A 22,676-nucleotide genomic window follows, 5' to 3' on the forward strand; every position below is an offset into this window, starting at 1 on the left:
GAGACCTTTGCTTCTGGGGGTTCAATTTTATGGGCTCCCAAAAGGCTTATTTTGTTTCCCCGCTCCTGCCCATGAAGCCTGCTGGCTGAGTTCTCTCAGAACTTCTCAACTCGCACCACCCACTCAGGTTTTGTCCCCGGGCTCCAGTTTGCCTACGTTCGCCCCTGATGAAAAGAAAATATTTTTAAACAATACGTTCATATTAAAAGGCATCCTGGTAAAAAGAGCTTTTGCCTGAAACATTGAAGAGTTGCTCTTAGGATTATGCATAACCCAGCCATTTTGTGGTTGGCTCCACCTCCTGTGGCAACCATTTCATGGTTGCACCTCCCACTATCTTGTGTCAGAATCCCCAAGATGCTAGAAGGCTCAAAAAAACTGGGGAATCCTGGCAGCTAGAACGAGGAGTGCACATCTTCCAAAGTGTGCACAGATATTGTATGGGAAAGCAGGTGTTTAACAAAAGCACAGCTGGAAAAAGGAGCGATCTTGTTTGTGTTGATACAAGGGTTCAACTCCAGCTTGGCTGTATTCACTTTCCATGCTGCTCCCCAGAGACATTCGGCCTGTAGGGACATGGGGTCACCCATGTCCCTGGGTGCACGCCACCAAGCCCCGCCCCCCACAGGCCGGCTCAGGAGCCAAGCCCCACCTACTTTCAAAAGCCAGCCTGCACGAGGGGGGGGGGCGTGGAAGGGACGCCTGGAGAAGAAATTCCATATCTCCCGTCCATATCTCCAGGTTTTCAAGCAGCTGTATAAAATAGGAATACTGTCCATAAACTGCATGGCTGAAACTTATGAATACAATACTTTTTAAGTTGCCACCTTGGGGCCTCGGTCATTTAAATCTGCCTGTAGACACCCTTAGGTATCCACCTGTTATTAAAACCCTCTCTACACTGCCATAATTTAAGATAATTTTCCTCCTGCACACCAAATTCTTGTTTTTAAACATTTCCTTGCCTCTGGTGGAAATAGCCACTGTTCCTGCCACTGTATTGAAGAGGAGTCAGTGACAATGGGCCTTTCCCCACTCCCTTCCATCCCCCCTATGCCACGCGCTGCTGCTTCCTCAGCGCCAAGAGTCCCAGGCGCTACGCCTTAGTAGCGTCCCTACTCGACCCTGCGCTCTGTGCCGAGGGTGCGTCAAAAGTGCTGTGCCGTTCGGAAGAGCGCCTGGGATGCACGCTACAGCTGAGGGGCTTTCTTGTCAACAGACCGCAAAGCGTCGGGCCTAAGCTAAGGGCTGTGGCTTCTCCTGCCGATGGGAGGGAGGGAGGAGGAACCCCGCGCTACTCTCCTCAAGTAGCGCGGGGCTTACGGTAAGTGGGGAAAGGCCCAATGTTAGCAAGGCAGCTGGGTATATTGGTTAGTCACGCAGGGGTGGCCAACCTACGGTGCTCCAGATGTTTGTAAAGTTCCCATGAGCCTCTGGCAGGGGCTGATGGGAACTGTAGTCCAGGAGCATCTGGAACACCATAGGTTGGCCAACCCTAGGTTAGTGTTTTGAAGCAGGATCCAGGAGACTCCAATTCAAATCCCTGCTCTGCCGTGGAATTTTAGTAGGTGAATTTGGACGTCACAGATTCTTACCCTAACCTGCCCTACAAGGTTGTTGTGAGAATAAAATGGAGGTGGGGAACATTATGTCAGCCACTTCGGGTCCCCATTAGGGGAAAAAGTGGGTATAAAAAAGAAGTAAATTAAAAAATAAGAATAAGTTATGAGGAGCGGGGTTTTATATTTTTGCAAGGAGTTCAAAAGAGGGATACCCTGGGAAGGCAGAAAAAATGCCCAAGCTGAGAGAATTTGAAAAATAAACTAGGGGAATATGAAGCAATGGCAAAATTAATGAACTCTGTGGATAAGCGAACGAAGAATTTCAAGACCAGTGGAAAGCATATTATTTGTATTATTACGCGCACACAAAAAGAATAATGGCGAAATGTGAAGGATATTGCTGAAGTGGTGCATATACATTATCAGTAGCTTTCATGACATACCGTATATACTCATGTATAAGTCGAATTTTTCAGCACATTTTTAATGCTGAAAAAGCTCCCCTCGACTTATATGCGGGTCATTAAAATTTTTTGTGTGTTTTTACTTTGCCTTACAGCCAGCCAGGGGGCGCAGAAGTTTTACACTTTAGATGCACCAAAATTTCAGGGTACCCTCAGAAGACTCTCCTGATGATACCAGCCAAGTTTGAGTAAAGTTTGGTACCGGGGGTCCAAAGTTATGGACCCCCCAAAGGAGGTGCCCCCCATTCCCCATTGTTTTCTAATGGGAGCTATTAGTAGATGGGGACTGCCCTTTTGAGGGTCCATAACTTTGGACCCTCTGAACCAAACTTCACCAAACCTGACTGGTCTCATCAGGAGAGTCTCTTTATGATACCAGCCAGGTGTGGTGAAGTTTGGGTCAGGGGGATCCAAAGTTATTGGACTCAAAGCTGGGATGCTCCCATCCCCATTGTTTACAATGGGAAGCTAATAGTAGATTTTCATTTCTGATTAATATCCCTCTTAAAGATCTAAGTTGGGTTACATTTGGACATACAGATGATGAGGAGGAATCCAGTTTTGAAGGATTTTAACTCTTGTGTTTTAGCTTGGTTGCTGGTTGAGCTAAGGTTTTTGTACTTTTAAAGTTATTGTTGATACCATATTGTTCTTGTTGACCCTCTTTTCCACTTACAGAGCCAGTTTACTGTTTTTCTTTGAAATAAATATTCAAAAGCATTTAACCTACTGATGCCTCAATTGATGCTGCATTTCCCACCCTCGACTTATACGCGAGTCAATAAGTTTTCCCAGTTTTTTGTGGTAAAATTAGGTGCCTCGACTTATATGCGGGTCGACTTATACACGAGTATATACGGTACTATATATTCTATTGAAAGGGGGATTAAAGGGAAATAGTTAAACAATTAACCACATTCTGAAAGATGTTAGTAATATGGCAGTGTACCTTTTATTTTGTAAGAAAAATTCTAGAAATTTTTAATAGTAACCACTCATCAGTGTCTTTTAGCCTATTTTGGGTTATTCAAATTTATGTCAATAATGGCTATTATCGGTAATTTAAAAAATTATATCATATTATATGTATAATTTTGTTTTCACCCTTAGTCCCTAGAACTGAGTGTAGCTATGATTTGATTCCGTTTTTCTTTCTCTGTTTTGTTAATTCTATCTACAAAAAAATTCTACAAATATCTGCAAAAAAATCCTTCGGGGATCGGGCGGTATAGAAATCGAAACAATAAATAAATTAAATTAAATAAATAAAAAATCGGGGGGGGGGGAGGATATCCTTCTCATGTTCCAGGGGCCCCCAGTTGTCGCTGGGTTTTACTCTGTAGTGAAGAATATAGTGGTTTATCCAGTCCTGATTGCACAGATGACTTTTATATGACACGCTGTATCGAATAAGAATACTGACTGTCTTCATCCTGCACAGCCATAGCCCTCCTCAAGGAGAAGGAACCTGGCACCTTCCTTATCCGGGACAGCAACTCCTTCCAGGGGGCCTATGGGCTGGCTCTGAAAGTGGCAACACCTCCACCTAACAGCATCAACCACTCTACCAAAGGTATAACGATACCCTTTCAAATTTGCAAGACATGCCTCTGCTTCTCAAGCGGGCATCTCACCATGCTGAAGTACATATGTTAACGTTTCATGGTCACTGTTTCCAGAGAAATCAGTTTCCTTTAGCCAGGAGACTATGGGAGACTTTTAGGTATTGTCGAAGGCTTTCACAGCCAGATTCAACTGGTTGTGGTGGGTTTTCCGGGCTGTGTGGCTGTGGTCTGGTAGATCTTACTCCTAACATTTCACCTGCATCTGTGGCTGGTACCTTCTGAAGAGGCCAGCCACAGATGCAGGTGAAACGTTAGGAACAAGACCTACCAGACCACGGCTGCACAGCCCAGAAAGCCCACAACAACCGCTTTTAGGTATCTTTGCAATAACCTGCTCATCAGCAAATGCACAGGTGAATACGCATGTGGGGAGTCATAGGTCTGGGGTGGAGTGCATGGTTTGCTTGGTCAAGATTGCAGATTTCAGTCCCCAGCATCTACAGATCCCTTGTAGGTCATTAAGACCTTGGAGTCCCTGCCAATCATTCACTTATTACAGAATCCTTATTTCTCTCTCCACAAAGACTTTTAGTCAAATGTGCGGTGGGAGTGTCGTGTTTAGAACTTAACTCCTAAGTATGTATAGGCTCGGTTCAGATCAGGTGTACAGGAACCTCCCCCTACCGTTTTCCTTACCTGAAACAGCTATAAACAGTGGCTTCCCAGAGCCTTTTAAAGTCAGGAAAACAGTGTAGTGAGAAAAAAATGCAAGCCCTCTGTAGTCATGCCCGCGAGGTCACAAGGAAGAGACGAGACGCAGAGATATCATCTGGTGGAGAGAGCCAGCAGCAGGAAGCGCGGGATTCCGTGATCCTGGCAACTCTGCCGTGTGCTAGGCTCTGCCTCCTTTTATTAGGGTTTACAAGAGGGGGGGCAATGTGGGCGGACCGGGAGGCAGGAGAGCGGGAGAGCGGGAGATCATCATGTGATGCATGATCTCATAGGGCTGCTACGTGCAGGAGGACATCCGTGTCTGGGTTCAATCCACACCTGGGGCAAGAGCCCTTGTCCCTTTGTCTGGGATACTTCCAGGACCTGAGTCGGGCATCCTCATGACCTGTGACTACGGGGAACGGGGTTGGGGAGCGAAAACCAGAAGGCTGTGAGTCGCACCGCATTCCAGGCGCTCTTTCTACGGTTCTGCTGGGTTCGTGGGCTCACCCCTACAGCCCTCTCTCTCCATGTGCTGCAGTCCCAATTTGAACACCATTAACATTGGGATAAAGGGGGTAGCAAAAGCCAGGTTTGCCAGAACTGGCTTTGACAAGCCGACTGCTTCGATGCCTATCAATAAACACTGTTGATCAACAATACAGAGTCCATTTATTACTTCAAGGTTCGAGACTTAACATTATGCTTAGGACTTCACATGGCAGGTCACCAAGCGCCTAAGCAGAGAGCCTTTTTTCAATGCTGGTCAAGATTCAAGGCTCCACTCACAACATTAGAGCACCTTTTGGTAGACTTATGCCCTCCGTTGTTGAGTGATCCTCTCCCAAAGATTGTGAATTAGCCATTCTTTGGCCAGGAACACCATATACTTTGTCACTAATCAGTACAGACACCTCCCCCCCCCCAATTGCCCAATGGAAAGAAGATATGGGGATGAGTGGGCGTAGGGCAGTGATGGCGAACCTTTTCGAGACCGAGTGCCCAAACTGCAACCCAAAACCCACTTGGCCCCATGCATAAAAGTGCCAACCGGCAATTTAACCTATGGTGGTGAGAGGTTTCCGTTTAGAAAAACGGATTTGGCTCAGTGCGTTACTCGAGTCAGCTTGGTGAGTCGTTGGCACAGCAAGCAACCGTGCAGCTCTTCCAGCGGGTGAATCTGCGACCCTAGGAGGTTTACTCAGAAGCAAGCCCATTGCCAGCAACCGGAGCTTACTCCCAGGTAAAAGGATGCTGGATTCTTCCTTGAAAATCAATTCAAATTTAGCAAGCTTAACAGAGTTTACCCTCGCTGCTTCCCCAAAGGCTGGTCTTGAGTGTAATGCTAATAATCAGCCCAGTGGCCCAGAATGACCCTAGATGTGTGTGTGTGGGGACTCTGTTTGTGTGTGCCCACAGAGAGGGCTCTGAGTGCCACCTCTGGCACCCGTGCCATAGGTTCGCCACCACTGGCGTAGGGAGTATATTAGTACCTGCAACCATGTCAGGGTCTTCTTTCTGCTGCAGGAGACCCTGCTGAGCAGCTGGTGCGTCACTTCCTGATCGAGACGGGGCCCAAGGGGGTGAAGATCAAAGGCTGCAACAACGAACCCCATTTTGGTGAGTGACCAAGAAGAATAAGAGTTCGGATTTATAACCCACCTTTCCCTCCTGTAAGGAGATTCAAAGGGGCTTTACAATCTCCTTTCCCTTCTCCCCCCCATAACAAACACCCTGTGAGGTGGGTGGGGCTGAGAGAGCTCCAAAGAACTGTGACTAGCCCAAGGTCACCCAGCTGGCATGTGCTGGAGTGCACAAGCTAATCTGGTTCACCGGATAAGCCTCCACTGTTCAAGTGGCAGAGCAGGGGATCAAACCCGGTTCTCCAGATTAGCGTGCACCTGCTCGGAACCACTACATCACGCTGGCTCTCTGAATGAAGAAGGGGACTCTTTGAATTTGCACCATAGTTCAGATCAAGGAGGTACCACTTCTGGAAAGTTCCTGGCCCTATCTCCAGATGAAAACACATGGGTAGTTAGTGTACCAAAAAGAACATTGTACACTCTTGTCCCTGGCTGCCTCTGTTCTCTCCCCCTCCTAGCTCTGCAGAGTGTTTTCTATGTGGGTAGCAATGTCTTAGGAGTGAATCAGCCCCAGGGCATGAATCCCCCAAGCCCAAGAGAATACAAACATGCTTCTTGACACTTCAAGAACTTGCTGAAGAGGGAAATAATGATGACAGCTACCTGAGATGGTTTTAAAAGGGGATTGTATAAATTCATAAAGGCAGGATTGGTTTGTTAGAAGGAAATTTTGGACCTGCACAGTGATATATGACTGGAACCTGTGCACATGGTGGGTGCTACTGTAGCATACCCATGCACTTTTGCTTAGAGATATCCCATTGAGAAGTCTGTATACAGTTAGAGAAAATCATCAGAACTGCACAATTGATTGTACTTACACCAAAGATTCAGGTTTTGGACTCCACAGATGTTTTGGAACTGGATTCTCCAGAATTGCACATTTGTGTCTGGATGTGCATTTGGCTCTTTAAAGGGGAAGAAATGCAGATATACATATTTTCTTCTTTCAGTAAGTGTTGGGATTTAATTTTGATTAAGGAATCCATGCAAGGGAGAGTTGAACGCCTTCTTCCTTGCCTACATTCTCCCAACTTGCATTGGGTTCTGTAGTTCAGCTGGGAAAATCCACTCACAGATCTCCCAGGGTGTTATCTGTTTCAGCATGCAGAGATTTGAACCAAGTGAGTAAAATATATTATACAAGGAATAGCAGAAGCCATTCGGTGTCCCTAGCTCATATGACCTGGGATTAAATGTTTTCACAAATGCCATATCCACTGCTCAGGCAAATCCTGGGCATGAATCAAAGCCCCTTCATATGGCTCTATCTCCAAGAAACTGTAGCTCAGCAGCAGAGCCTCTGCTTTGCATGCAAAAGGTCCCAGGTTCAAGCCTTGGGTTCTCCAGTTTAAAAGATTTGGTAGGATGTGATGGGAAAGACTTTGGCCTGTGACTTTGGCGAGCCGCTCCCAGTCAGAGCAGACAGTTCTGACCTTGCTAGATCAAAGGCTTGACTTGGTATAAGGTATACCTTTTCCCACAAAAAGATCTCAGGAGATGTGTGAATTAATCCACTGCATCTTCCTGGACATTATTTGTGGTGGAATGCTCCGCCGGGGTCCTAGTGCCTTCCCAGTTCTGCTCCCCCACCCCCAATTCCAATTCTCTATGAAAACAGTAAAGACTCTTATTTAAGCACTGCCGTCATCAAAACCATTGTTCTCTGCATGCTTAAGAACTTTGATAAAAGAGCATTTATATTTGCAAGACAGAAAAATGCGGAAAAAGACAAGTCTTGCTGATAGCTGTCCAAGGCAATATAAACACTCTTTTATCAAAGTTCTGTCTTCAAGCGCGCAGAGAATCATGGTTTTGACAAAGATTCTTTAATGCTAAATGGGAATCTGGACTTCTCTTCAATGCGGACACTTCCGCCAAAGAATCTTATAGAACTTCCACACTTGGATCTTTTAGTGGAACCGAGTATAGTTTCATGCATTCATGTTCTGTCCATATATTTCCCTGGGGAAAAGAATTATACTCCCTGGCTAGGACAGTGAAACAAACTGCTGGGTTTAATGAGGAGGCTGTTGCACGTTCTGGGAGGGATGGGAAGGAACATTTTAACTTGTACATGTTTATCCTGCCATTCTGCCAAGGAGCTTGGGATAACATGCATGCTGTTCCCCCTTTCCTCTTTTTATTCTCACAACAGCCCTGTGAGGTAGGTAAGGCGGAAATGAGCTTGACTAGGCCAGGGTCACAGCTTTATGGTAGAAGAGGGATTCAAACCAAGGTCTCCCAGATCCTAGTCTGGCACAGCAACCACTACACTACACTGGCGGGGTGTCTATGGAGTGTACAGTTTGGGGCCCTTATCCCAGAGCTGTCCCTGTTTCCCCTTTTGCAGGCAGCTTGCCAGCCCTGGTGTCCCAGCATTCCATCACGCCCATCTCGTTGCCGTGCCGCCTCCGCATCCCAAACAAAGGTAAGCGCTCAGGAGGCTGTTCAGGGGCCAGAGATCCTGAGGGAGAGTGGGGGTGGGATGGGTCAGAAATCTTGTAACAAATAAAGGAGAAGTCTTGGCAGCAGCTTCCCCCAAAGCATTCACATTAACCTGGGGCAGAGGATGTTTACTGCATGCAAACCAAGTGGATCAGGTAGTTGAACCCTTTGTGCTGGTTCAAGCCATCCTTCCCAGGGAATGCAATTCTGGCTGCGTCAACAGGAGTATAGTGTCTAGATCAAGGGATGTAATTGTACCACTCTACTTTGCATTGGTTAGACCTCACCTGGAATACTGTGTACAGTTCTGGGCACAGCAATTCAAGGATACTTGACGAGCCAGAATGGGTCTAGAGGAGGGCAACCAAAATGGTAAAAGGTCTGGAATCCATGCCCTACGAAGGGACTTAAGGAGCTGGGGATGTTTAGTCAAGATAAGCGGAGGTTAAGGGGAGACATGATAGCTATGTTTAAATATTTGAAGGGATGTCATGTTGGTGAGGGAGCAAGCTTGTTTTCTGCTGCTCCAGAGACTGGGACCAGGAGTAATGGGTTCAAGGTGAAGGGAAAGAGATTCCACCTAAACATCAGGAAAAACCTCCTGACAGTAAAGGCCGACACTCAATGTGCTTTTGAGTCAAGTGGAAATTTGTACTCAGCTGTCCTACCTAAGAAGATACTCAGGGCATCTTCTGGTTAGTATTTAGTAGTGACGTACAGCCCTAGGGACTTGGGGTACCTCATGTCCCCAGGCGCACGCCTTTTGGTCATGTGGGGGGCACCACATGACCAAACGGAGCCACCGATGGAGCCCCCAGGCAGTAAAGGGGGGCTGCTGCCGGTTCCTCCTCCCTGCCTAGAAGCCAGGGGATGAGGGAAACTTGCACCCCAGCTTCTAGGCAGCAAAGAGGGACTGGAGCCCAACTAGCAAGTAAGCGGGGCTCCGTAGTGGGGGAGGCAGCCCGAAGGGGTTTCGCCTCCAGGCACCATTTGTCCCCTTTGGTATGTGGTAGTACTTGGATGGGAGACCTCCAAGGAATACCAAGGTTGCTATGCAGAGAAAGGCAATGGCAAACCACCTCTGAACATCTCTTGTTTTGAAAATCCCATGCAGTTGCCATAAGTCACATGGCACATACACACCCCTGCCTTCCTGGATCATGGACCCTGTTGCTTCTCTTTGTCATATTCCCACTTTTTAGATCTTGTTATGGAGAACCCCGAGCTGGCTGTTCCGACCAACATGAGCACAGCTGCAGACCTGCTGAAGCAGGGAGCAGGTGAGAACCAGATTGTGCGTACGTGCGTGTGTGTTTTAAGGAGCTAGAAGAGCCTCCGGTTGCAGACCCCTGAGCTAGAATGTAACTGGGGATGAATTTAGGGCACAGGCAGCGATTTAGGAAAGTTGTTGTCAATAAAACCCTAACCCTAACCCTAACCCAGCTCCAAGAAAAGCCAGTAACTTAAAACAGATGGCGAAAATTTTAACCCAAATTCTATGCCTAGAAAACGCCCAATACTTTAACCTGAATGGACTATCCAAAAGGTTTCTCTGCATTTATTTTGCTTCCTGTAGGCTCTGCAGGTGGAAGAGGTAAGAACTAAAGAGTTAAAATGGACTGGAAATCCTCACAGGAAGAATATCCTGTGTGTTCATTTGCAAACTTATCACTACTGCCAAGGACAAGAAGCTTGGTGGTGGTTGTTTTTTCAAACGAAATGTGAGATTCTGCATTCAGCGTTGGGTATCAAGTTTTGTTCCTGTTTAGACAGGGATCAAATATTTCACTTGAGTCAGAAGCAAACTGCCTGCTGGGGATGAACTGTCATGTGGGGACTACTCAGGAGATTGCCTGACTGTCTCCTATAAGAACATACGAAAGAGCCTGCTGGATCAGACCAGAGTCCATCTAGTCCAGCATTCTGCTACTTGCAGTGGCCCACTAGATACCTTTGGGAGCTCACATGCAGGATGTGAACGCAATGGCCTTCTGCGGCTGTTGCTCCCGATCACCTGGTCCGCTAAGGCATTTGCAATCTCTGATCAAGGAGGATCAAGATTGGTAGCCATAGATCGACTTCTCCTCCATAAATCTGTCCAAGCCCCTTTTAAAGCTATCCAGGTTAGCGGCCATCACCACCTCCTGTGGCAGCATATTCCATAGATGACTGGCTAGAGTGTATCTTCAGTAGATTTGGTTAGGCAGCAACCTCTGCCTCTCTCATCTGGGACGACATATTGGAAATACCTTGTCACTCATAGGAAACAGGATTTATGGTTAGAACTAAACATTTGGTGGCAGATACATGTCTGCCTATGCAACCTCCTAAGCTGGTCTACTTGGAACTTAGTTCAAATCTGTTCAGTGGAAATCACTTAGGGATGCCAACAGTTGAGAAATACCTGGAGCCAGGGACGTAGGTAAGGCGGGGGGGTTCACGGGTTCAAACCCCTCCCATTACATATCCGGCTTGCTTGAAACAATGCATGGAATGGAACAGCCAGAAAGTCAGTGACTGAACAGTGGAAAGTCACTGAACCCACCCCATAAAAAAATCTTTGCAGATGATACCAAATTATGTAGGGTGATGAGAACCACAAAGGATTGCGAAGAGCTCCAAGCAGACCTTGATAAATTAGTTGAGTGGGCTCAGAAATGGCAAATGCAGTTCAATGTAGCAAAATGTAAAGTGATGCACATAGGGGCAAAAAATCCAAACTTCACATACACGCTACAGGGGTCAGTGCTATCAGTCACAGACCAGGAAAGGGATTTAGGCGTCTTAGTTGATAGTTCCATGGGAATGTCAACTCAATGCCTGGCAGCTGTGAAGAAGGCAAACTCTATGCTGGGGATCATTAGAAAAGGAATTGATAATAAAACTGCAAAGATTGTCATGCCCTTATATAAAGCAGTGGTGCGACCGCACTTGGAGTACTGTGTCCAGTTCTGGTCGCCGCATCTCAAAAAGGATATTGAGGAGATAGAAAAAGTGCAGAGAAGGGCAACAAGGATGATTATTCACTTGCACGTGATTTCCATTCACGTGCATGCAAGCGCAACTGTGAATGCAAAAGCAAGACAAGTAGTAATTCTGGGAGATCCGCAAGCCGCACCTGGAAGTTGGCAAATCCTTCAAGACTGCTCTTAGGATCTCTGAAGACTGTAACAAACCCAGTTGCTGCCAAACTGCTAGCCAAGCGCCAGGGGTGGGAGGTGGAGGGGCAAAGGGCAGACAGAGGATGCTTAACGCTTTCCCTTCCTTACTTTCCCTCATCAGGGATTCCCGGGTGTGTGTGTGTGTCTACACATGCTGCCAACCATCCTGCTAGGGCTAGGCCAATGGTGGCGAACCTATGGCACAGGTGCCACAGGTGGAACTCAGAGCCCTCTCTGTGGGCACACGCAAATGGAGTGTCCCCCCACACACATCTAGGCTGGCCTGGGCCACTGGGCTCAATTATTAGCATTAAACCTAAGACCTAGTTTTGGGGAAGCAGTATAGGTAACCCTGTTAAGCGCTGTTAAACCCCACTGATTTTCATGTGAAGAACTAAAGCGCGATCCTTTGCCAGGGAATAAGTTTGGTTGCTGGCAATGGGTTTTGCTTCTGAGTAAACCCTCCTAGGGTCGTGATTCACCCGTTGGAAGAGTTGCACGGTTGCTTCAAAGCAAAGCCACTGACTCCCACCAAGCTTACTCCCAAGTAACACATGCCTTGGAGCCAACCGTTTTTTCTAAACTAAAACCTCAGTATTCCGGTTAAATTGCCATGTTGGCACTTTGCGATAAATAAGTGGATTTGGGGTTGCAATTTGGGCACTCGGTCTCAAAAAGGTTCGCCATCACTGGGCTAGGCCCTGTGTATTAGCAGGGAAAGTCAAATCGCCTCAGAACAAGATGTCTAGCATTTGGCCTGTGGCAATGACATTCCAAATCCCAAAAGGGAGAACAGTGAACTCAAAAAGTCCTCTAGGGACAGTAAAAGAAGATTTGGTTCTGGCCTAATCATCTAAAAATATCCACCAATATCCTTTTGCTATATCCAGGGCAGTAATGTAGGTAGCACCCACTCGCTTCTATAAAAGGTTATCAGCCAGCATCCCAGAAGAGATTATTCCAAGTGTTCAGAAAAACCTGGATAGAAAAAGTCTTAATTTTCATTGGATGTGGGTCATTGAGGATTATTGACATGGGTTATCAGTTTCTCTCCCTCTTTCTCCATCCCCCACCCCAATAGCCTGCAGTGTGCTGTATCTGAGTTCTGTGGAAACAGAGTCCCTGACTGGTCCACAGGCCGTGGCTAAGGCAGCCACCAGCACCCTGAGCGCCACTCCCCGTGCTTCAGCCTGCGTTGTGCACTTCAAGGTGTCTGCCCATCACACTCACAGACAACCAGAGGAAGTAAGTCTGCCTACCTTGCCCCATGTACTTGCTGTAACTTGGACCAAGACATCTCTTTTCCCGAATCTTGGCTATTGCTGTCATCTTGACCTATTTGACCATCTTACTCAAGCCTTTACCCTGAATTGGACCCAGCCAGCTTTTTTGCGCACTCTCGTCCTTTACTATATCCCTCAGGGCTTTTGTTCATGCAAGTCATAAGAACATAAGAACATAAGAACTAGCCTGCTGGATCAGACCAGAGTCCATCTAGTCCAGCATTCTGCTACTCACAGTGGCCCACCAGGTGCCTTTGGGAGCTGACGTGCAGGAGCTGAAAGCAATGGCCTTCTGCTGCTGCTGGTCCCGATCACCTGGTCTGCTAAGGCATTTGCAAGCTCAGATCAAGGAGGATCAAGATTGGTAGCCATAGATCGACTTCGCCTCCATAAATCTGTCCAAGCCCCTTTTAAAGCTATCCAGGTGAGTGGCCATCACCACCTCCTGTGGCAGCATATTCCAAACACCAATCACACGTTGTGTGAAGAAGTGTTTCCTTTTATTAGTCCTAATTCTTCCCCCCCAGCATTTTCAATGGATGCCCCCTGGTTCTAGTCTTCAGCTTACTCTTTTTTGCATCGTCAAAGGAGACTCCCCTTCGTCCTTTTCCACCTGCACAAAAGCCAGCTGGCTTCAACCCATTTTCTCTTCCTGCTTCTCGGCATGTCGCCAGAGCAGAGGTGTATCTGGGGGAAATGTAGCCCGGTGCAAAATCTGAGTTTTCCGCTCCACCCCTCCCATATGGGCAGCCGCCCACCCCCACCACGATCAAACAACCATTTTTGCACCACGTCTTGAAGTCAGTGTATGGACTCCAAGGAGGAGGGGTGTGAGGGGTGTGAGGGGTGATTTGACCCCATATGTCCCACTGGGCGTTACACCCCTGCACCAGAGGACCCCTGGCATGGTACTGCTTTTTGTCTCCCATACATGCTCTCCTTTCTCAGGAGAACTCAGGCTAACTTCTGTCTCCCCCCCAGGTTGTTTTTCCGGCGTCATTATCCCATCAGCAGTGTCACCTTCTGCAGCACAGATCCTCAAGACCGCAGGTAACCCTCTTCTTGGTCTGATTTGCTTGTGGGGTTGGCACAGCTTGACCATCTGCCTTGTTTGAAGAATGCCATTCCTTGCATAACCACCCCTATTTCTGTTGAAAAATCACCTCTCATTACAAGAAGCCCTTTGGGAACAAAGGGCAAGGTTGTAGCCTTCTGTAGCCGAGGTAGGGAGGACCATGGCACTATTATGGACTACAATTCCCATCATCCCCAATTGGCCATGCATGCAGGGGGATGATGGGAATTGTAGTCCATGCACATTTGGAGTGCCATAGGTTCGCCCCCACGGCTCCAGGTTATAGAGGACTGCTGACTTAGAGGAAGTCCACCTGTGCAGCCTCTCCTGGACTTTAAAATGAAATTATTCCCTTCTTACTACAAGTTTCCTGAATTCACAGGGCAGGCATATTGTGTTGGGGCTAAACTCATACAAGCACACTCTGGCTAAAGGACTGTTTCTGCCTTACCATTAACTTTTTTGTTTCCAACGACTCCATATATTTAGAATGTACTCTTTGATGCAAAGAAGTTTAGTCCATTTAACCAAACTGCTGCACTGTTGGTACCTCCCTATTCCCAAGGAAATCATTCTTTTTTTTTTGTATTTCACCAGCACCCTCTGATACAGTTGGCTTTAAATTGAGGTAAATGAATGGTGGGGAAGCTTTGCAGCAATCCCACCACTTTCCAAAGTGCATTTGAGAGAGATGACCAATGATGACTTCCATTTGGGGGGAAAAATGGCTCAGTGTTGGAGCACACGGAAGGTCCCAGGTTCAATCCCTAGCATCTCCAGTTAAAAGGAGGTGACATGAAAGACCTCTGCCTGAAACCCTGAACAGCCATTGCCAGGCTGAAAAGGCAACACTGACCTTGGTGAACTGACAGTCCATTTCAGTACAAGGCAGCTTAATGTATTCATATCCTAATATACAATTGTCTAAGGCAGGGGTAGGGAACCTTTAACACTCAAAGAGCCATTTGGACCCGTTTTCCACGGGAAAAGAAAACACTTGGAGCCGCAAATAATTGTTGACATTTAAAATAAAGATAACACTGTATATATTGGGGTTTTTTTACCTTTTACTCCGCTCATTCTGAGAAGCGCATGGATGCGTCCGCCCTGCTGCCTGCAGGGTGGCCAAGGATGAGGCCAGCGGCTCGGCCTCGCCGGCCGCCAGGAAAGCACCCACCCTGCTCCAACGGGGTGGGTGAGAGGGGAAGCCCGCGGCGCGGCCCAGCCGACCACGGGCAGTTGGTGCGCCCACCCTGCTCCCTGCAGGGCGGGCAAGGATGGGGCCGGCAGCTCTGCTCGTGGAGCCACAGTGCAAGGGCAGAAGAGCCGCATGCGGCTCTTGATCCGCAGGTTCCCTACCCCTAAGGGATGGAATGTCCGACGACGAACCCCCAGCCAATGGGTGTGCAGGACTCACAACATTCCATCCCATTCCCCGCCCACCTTTCCCCAACCCAGGAGCCTCTCCCACCCCAAACAATATGAACTGCTTTCCTGGAGGAGAGGAGGAGGACCCCCCCCCTCCCTACCTGAGCCCATTTTATTTTAATTTAAAATGGGCTTTTGGGCTAGTTACTCAATAATTTTCAGCAGGCAGAATAACTGCGCTAGTTAAACATACATCACTTCTCCAGGGGCTTTCCTCTTAATCCAAGCACATGTGCAGTGTGGAGTGATCTTAAGTTTGTGGATCCGGAAGAGGCTTACTCCACCTTAACATCTGTGATTTAGTGACAGACAACCGCGAGATGTGAATCTCTCTTTATTTCATTGCAGGTGGGCAAACCCGGATGGCACCACATCCAAGTAAGTGCTGGAAAGGGCCAAGGCGTCACCCTTTTAATGTTTATGCTAGGCAACAGCAGGGGGAAATTAGAAGGTCTTCCCCAATCAGCAATGCTAGAAGCACCAAGATTCTGACAGCTACCAACTGGGGTGGGAGAGGAGAACCATGTTTCTCCCCCAAGTTCCTTAAAGACAAGGCAGGGTAAAAGTGCAATTGTTTGACCTATCAATTTATCCAGTTGTCTCTGTGGGTAGCTGGCAACCCCATTTGGCAGCAGGTGGCCAACCAGGTAGCTTCAACGGACTCTTGGGGTGTAGGGGAGTGTCAAAGGAGGCCTGGGGTTATACAGAGGGACCTTGGTGCTAGGAGCTAATCTGCAACTTTCCTCTCCTGATGGTGTCCCAGGTGCACCAAGACCTCTCCCAAGACTAGCACAAGACAGAGGGTGTCCGTTTGGGAGCCAGTAACTTTTCACACCCGTGCTCGTTTGTTCTTCTTCATTCATGCAATGGCAATTCCATCTCTTGCAGGATCTTCGGCTTCGTGGCAAAGAAGCAGGGCAGCCCGTGTGAGAACATCTGCCACCTCTTTGCTGAGCTAGATCCTGAGCAGCCGGCTTCAGCCATTGTCAACTTCATCACCAAGGTCATGCTGGGGACGCACCGGCGATGAAAGGAGGCCAAACAGGCTCAGATTGGGTGGTCCAATTTCATCCTCCCCAGTTGGACTACTGTTCTTCTAGAACCCCAAGAGGTGGAATTCCTACTGATGGAGAAGCTTTAACCGAGCAGGCTGGCTGATGAAGCAGAGCATTCTAGGAATTTTCTTTCTCTCTTCTTCTGTCTCCCATCTCTTTTATCCATTGACCAGCGAAAAGGGGGGGAAAGCTTATGACATAACCGCTGCCAAGCCCACCTAAGCCACTAAGGATGTGCTGCTCTTTAACATTTTCCTGCTAACAAGAAAACTTTCTGTTAAATGGGAATTAGCAGAAAGCCAGCCAGGTTCCTGTAAGTGGCAAGCTCCTGCGATGCTCAGCAGAAGTAAACAAGGAAGTAAACAAGGAAGTGGTGAGTGCCAGATGGTATCCACTAGCATCTCATGCAATCACAGAGTAGCCAGAGCTTGGATTCCTCCAACTAGATCGGGACGGGGCACAAAAATGACTTTGAAGATGGAAATGGGCCAGTCTGCACGGCAGGACGTAACTGCAGAGCGGCTGCCTCGTTGCAAGGATTTCATTGGCAAGAGAGGAACATGCCCTGCGTCAGAAATCTGATTAAAGGGGGGCACCTGGGGAGCAGCAGGTGTAGTTAAGGAGCAAGGAAAGGGTTTAATTAGCTTGTATTGACTCATGCACAGGTAGCATTTTGCAGCAGAGACACTACAGTTTCCCACCCTTTGCTAGTCTCTGAGCTTGTTGCAGATGGTAATCAACTTCCACCCAGCTTTTCACCTCCTGGGCTAGAGTCCCAGCATTTAGCAATAATCCTGTGCTGATAACCTGCCGCAGACTCCCGGTGGGGCTTTTAAGGCAAGAGATGAGCTGAGGTGGTTTGCCGTTGGATGAGCTGAGGTGGTTTGCCATTGTCTTTCTCTGCAACAGTTAACTCATCTTCCTCGCTGGTCTCCCGTCCAAGTATTAACTTCGGCTGATCCTGCTTAACGTCTGAGCTCTGACGAGATTGGGCTAGCCTGGGCTATCAGGGTGCATTTGCTCAGCAGGGAAGGAAGCTTCAGCCGAAAGCTTCACACATCCAGGATCCAGTGGCGTATCTGCCTAGGGACAAGGGGTACCCCTTGTCCCCGGGCGCCACTCTTCTGGTCACGTGGGGGGTGCAGAATCGCCCCCACGTGACCAGGAAGTCCTGCTGTCTCGTTGTTTTCGCGCACCTCGACCCCGTCCGAGGCACGCAAAAATGACAAAACAGCAGGACTTCCTGCTGCCTTAAGCTCCCTCAACTTCTGGACTCCTTCCTCCCTCTGCCAGCAAATGAAAACGTGGCTTTGGAGCTGAGGTATGGGCAGGCAGAGCCTGGGGGCCCTGGAGACGACGGTTCGGCTTCATTTTACCTGGTACACCTCTGCCAGGATCTCACCTTGGAACTCTTCTAATTCTGAAATGTCCTCTGCCTTTCTCACTCAACCCCTTGCTGGACCTTTCTGCTCCTTGCATCTGGGAATCACTGGCTCGTTTCAATTTCCCCAGGAGCTGGTTTTCCCCGTTCCCTCTGATCAGCCGCTGTGCACCTCTTCCTCATCTACCGCTGCTCTTTGCAAAAGGGTTATTCTGGGATATAATCGGCAAGATAAGGTTAACGACGGTCAAACTTGTTGGACTTCTGATTTGTGTTAACTGTGAAATAGCATCACGTGCATCAGAGGTTTCGATGAGTTGAGAAGCTGGCAGAGATGACCTGGCCCGATTGGGGGAGGGGGCTAGGCATTTCCAGGGTTGCCAACCTCCAGGTGGGGTCTGGAGTTGTGGGATTTTGATGGTCTCTTCAGGATAGAGATAAATATCTCTGGAGGAAATGGCGCTTCTGAGGTAGGACTCTCTATAGTAGGAACCCGCGCTCTCCAGATGTTCAGGAACTACAATTCCCATCAGCCTCTGTCAGCATGGCCAATTCTCATCCCTGCTGAGCTCCATACTCTCCCCAAATTCCTCCCTGCCTAGGCATGAACCTTCACATCTCCAGGAATTCCCCAGGTTGGAGTTGGCAACCTTACACATCTCTCGTACGTTGGGTTAAAGTATCATGTTTTAAACAGTATTAATGTTGTCCGGAGTGGGTGAAATTTACAGTGCAATAAGGAAACGTGCAGATGCATGGAAAATCATTGTGGGTTGTTTGTGAGTTTGTCCTCGTTGGGGCCAGGCAGAGGAGAGGCATTTGTTATGCAGATGAACACGCATGTCACTGTATTACAAATCCCGACTGAAGCGCTGTTCAGATATATCAGATTACGCGAGCCCCAATCGTTCACAAAGCCTCCGGAAGAGTTGGGCTTGAATAACTGAATCCGTGTATGTAAAAATCTGCTAATATATTACAGAGTCCCATTTCCTGCTACCAATAAGGCACTTGGTCATTCCCCCCCCCACCTCATTTTATAATGGAGCAGCATGTGAAACCTTAGGCAGCTGTATGTGATAAAAGGGTAGAGAAGATCAGACAGGCCGCTGGTGTTGCAGTTCATCCTTCCTCTGCTTGTGGGAGGAGGTGAGCTGAGACCAGGATACTTGCCTCAAAGGATTACAGAACAAGAAGGAGGCTCTTCCATTCTGTTCAGAACAAACACAGCCCCTAGGGGGGACTAGAGCTGAGAGCCCGAATTCCTGGGTTCTGTTTCTTGTGCAGGAAAGCAATCAGACTGAGCATTTGGTTCAGGAGTAGATTATCCAGAAATCTATTTTGGGGGTGCGGTAGAGTCCCCGCTTTTGCTCAAGCGTGATCCAGTCCTATAAGGGTAGTACTGTTAATCCACGAGACACAATGAGTTTCTCCAGTGGGATAAAGAAACATAGAAGTGGCATTTTAGAAACCTCTGGTGTGCCTTCCAATGACAGCTCTTTTGCTAGATGAGTGTCACATCCACTGTGGTATGAGGTCAGGTCTTATATTTGGAACTCCACCCCCACCCCCCGAAAAACTCCTCTCTTGCAAGGATTATGGTTTGAAAAAGTGCCTTACTCAGTTATGGCTAGCACATTTCTTGAGGAAAAACTTGGCAAGAACAATCCCAAAATTCTCTTCTTCCCCTTCTTTTTGGACAGGAGGGAATCGATGAGTTATTTTCAGTAAGCAGTGTCCTCTTGGTAATCTTTTTCTGCTACAAATAAGAGGACTGAAACCTCAGTGTTAAAAAAAATGGAAACGGGGAATTGCGTGATGCTTTATGCACTAACAGCTTGGACAATCGCTTGTTTTGATGCCTGAACCAGATGTGAAATCTACCAATACTGAGCATACGTTGCAAAGTTGGGACACACTGAAACCACCACAAGAGGGTACAACTGTGCTTTAGCAGACGTGTCCCAATGAGAGACAGGACACCATCTAGGTGTCCAACTCTGGCACTTCAGATGTTTATGGACTACAATTCCCATCAGCCCTTCCTAGGGCTGATGGGAATTGTAGTCCATAAACATCTGAAGTGCCAGAGTTGGACACCCTGATCTAGAATTACCAGAGGTGGAACAGTTGAAGTGGAGCTGGTTGCCAAAGAGCCTCTGGCCTGTAGCCCCCAACTCTTTGAGGGTAAAGGGGAGGGAATTGGGTTTAGTACAGAGTTCTATTTTTGTCTACTAAAGAATTTATATATGAGTGTTAGGCAGAGATGTCTTGATAATATATATCTATATTTGGGGGGCGGCTGGGCCAGGGAGGGAAAGCATCAGCACTAAGCTTGATTATTTTTATATCTGTATTTTTTTTCCTCCCTTGTCTACAAATGGTAAAGCAAGCCCTGTTTACTCCTTAAAATTTAACACATAACAACCAAAAAATCTCAAGTTGCTGCTGTACTTTATTTTGTGTATGTGTGTGTGTGTGGGTCTGCATATCTCTCTTATTTGGTCTCCCAGGCTTCTTGACTGCTTGATTGCAAAAAGATCTCCTGCTAGTTTTAGGACAGACATTGGATCTTTAGCTTTAAGACATTGGATCTTTAGCAACAGACATTAGCTTTAAAAGGGGCTTGGACAGATTTATGGAGGAGAAGTCGATTTATGGCTACCAATCTTGATCCTCCTTGATCTGAGATTGCAAATGCCTTAACAGTCCAGGTGCTCGGGAGCAACAGCCGCAGAAGGCCATTGCTTTCACCTCCTGCACGTGAGCTCCCCAAGGCACCTGGTGGGCCACTGCGAGTAGCAGAGAGCTGGACTAGATGGACTTTGGTCTGATCCAGCTGGCTTGTTCTTATGTTCTTATGATCTACACACAGAGAATCCAGTCCCATGTGAGCTCAGATACACGTCAAAGGTTACATTCACTAGGGTTTAGATTAGCATTTTAACACTGGACATTTGCGTTATGCATTCTTGTACTTCTGGAACATGCTGCAGGTGCACACTGAGAGACAGCTTGATTTGCATGCAGCAGCACTAATGTATCCTGTGCGGTGTTATTTTTGGCACAGAAAGGGTATCTGTTAGATGGCTATGCCCTCCCCATTTTTTCCCTGTACCAGCAACTGGGTACATTGCTTCCCAGTGGCTAGGTTGTGGTCAGTTGTACAGTTCATTCACTTCAATCATGGCCTTCAATGCTTCAATCAGTCTGAAAAAACCCTATCAGACGTGAAAACACTTAACTGGGTTTGGACCATCAGCAGGGATGTATCGAAGGCACAATTTGTCAAAGTGGGGACCAAGAATCCTTCAGGGTTCAGCAAGGGTAGTGGGCTGAAAGTTTATAGGTTGAAGCAGCTTTGAACCCATCCGTCTACTGTGAAAACTATCCCCTCATTTGAAGAGATAAAAGCCAGCATCCCACCCGCATCAAAACACTCGGCACAAAATGAGTAGAATGTTCACTTAGAACTAACCTTATGAACTTTTAAGTGGTTATGAGATAGGCCAGGATATAGTCTCAACAGTGTCAATATAGTTATTTCCATTGTAAAATCAAACTGGCTCTCTTCTGTTTCTAGGAACAGCTCTGAAAGTCTGCTACCTAGATGTGATTCACCAAGAAGGATATATCTTCCAGTCAAGGGATGAGATGGATCAGAACTGAAGTCAGGTTAATTGTGGGCTTTCCAGGCTATGTGGCCGTGATCTGGTACATCTTGTTGTTAACATTTCACCTGATCTGTGCCACAGATGCAGGCGAAATGTTAAGAACAAGACCTACCAGATCACGGCCACACAGCCCGGAAAGCCCACAACAACCAATTGAGTCCGGCCGTGAAAGCCTTCGGCAATACATTGAAGTCAGGTTCTTTCCCCACTGTGAGCCTTTGGCTAGTCTCTGAGAACCATACAAAGGTTTTGCTTAAACTTGCTTTTAAAGGATAGCTGATATGGTCCTTTTGGGGCTGTCTGGGGGATATGAGGCACAGACACCCCCATGGGGGATGCACAACTTTGACAAGGGGGATGAATGGTGGGCATCAGCAAGGGAGGAGGGCTTGGGAATCGAACCCATGAGACTTCGAACAGCTGGTTTTGTACCCCCCTATTCTCTACCTTTAAGGGGTCTCAGAGTGGCTTACAATATTTCCTCTCCCCACAACATGGGGTTAAGAGAGCTCTGAGAGAAGTGTGAGTAGGCCAAGGTCACCCAGCAGGAGGTGGAGGAGCGGGGAATCGAACTGGTTCTCTAGATGAGAGTCCACCACTCTTAACCACCACACCATGCAGGACGTATTAAATCAATTTGGGTCGCTAAAGTTTCAAGAACCACAGCGATAACACTGCGGCATGCCAGACATAGAAGGAGAAGGCTCCTCCACCCCATGAAACCAGCAAAGAACCAACGCAATGCATCAGTGGAGGAGCTAGGAAGAGCCAGACCCAAATCCCCATTCTGCCATCACTGGCCCATGGGCTAGTCCAGGGGTAGGGAACCTGCGGCTCTCCAGATGTTCAGGAACTACAATTCCCATCAGCCTCTGTCAGCATGGCCAATTGGCCATGCTGGTAGGGGCTGATGGGAATTGTAGTTCCTGAACATCTGGAGAGCCGCAGGTTCCCTACCCCTGGGCTAGTCATTCCCTTTCAGTTTCACCTACTTCAAAGGATAAAAGGGAGAACTACACAGCCTTTCAGAGAAAGCTGAACAAAATACACTAGGGGTGAGTAGATTACAGAGATCGGGAAATGAGCGAGTATGCCCCTATGTACCAGTTTTGTGTTTCCCCACTTTGTAATACTGGGTTGATCTATCATCCTCCCCCCACCCACCCCCCAGTCTGCATTTCTGCAGCAGCAGCAGCACCACACCTCCTTAAGCCAGTGTGGAG

The 22,676-nt window shown here is 47.7% G+C and overlaps 2 protein-coding genes and 1 long non-coding RNA gene across 3 annotated transcripts in view; 1 reads left to right on the plus strand and 2 right to left on the minus strand.

Annotated features, from left to right (window-relative positions):
* Positions 1 to 590, minus strand: part of LOC125428015 (tensin-2-like) — a 54,285-nt gene extending 53,695 nt beyond the window's left edge. The window contains exon 1 of the mRNA XM_048487590.1: positions 506 to 590. Within this exon, the coding sequence (XP_048343547.1) occupies positions 506 to 590 (85 nt within the window). The remainder of the gene's footprint in view (positions 1 to 505) is intronic.
* Positions 591 to 3,451: 2,861 nt separating this feature from the next.
* Positions 3,452 to 17,460, plus strand: LOC125428016 (tensin-2-like; the record flags this gene model as incomplete). Its single annotated transcript, XM_048487591.1, is given in 9 exon segments — positions 3,452 to 3,599; positions 5,830 to 5,922; positions 8,302 to 8,379; positions 9,599 to 9,676; positions 12,639 to 12,774; positions 12,776 to 12,802; positions 13,822 to 13,890; positions 15,692 to 15,721; positions 16,232 to 17,460. Coding segments are annotated over 9 exon segments (801 nt in total), but the record flags the coding sequence as incomplete, so codon positions are not given.
* A 3,254-nt stretch (positions 17,461 to 20,714) lies between these two features.
* Positions 20,715 to 22,662, minus strand: LOC125430063. The gene is made up of 2 exons (XR_007244091.1): positions 22,411 to 22,662; positions 20,715 to 22,261 (listed from the first exon to the last, which is right to left on the minus strand). It is a non-coding gene; the product is annotated as an uncharacterized LOC125430063 (long non-coding RNA).
* Positions 22,663 to 22,676: the final 14 nt, after the last annotated feature.

Source organism: Sphaerodactylus townsendi, linkage group LG03 (genome assembly GCF_021028975.2).
Source record: "Sphaerodactylus townsendi isolate TG3544 linkage group LG03, MPM_Stown_v2.3, whole genome shotgun sequence".
Lineage (NCBI taxonomy): Eukaryota > Metazoa > Chordata > Lepidosauria > Squamata > Sphaerodactylidae > Sphaerodactylus > Sphaerodactylus townsendi.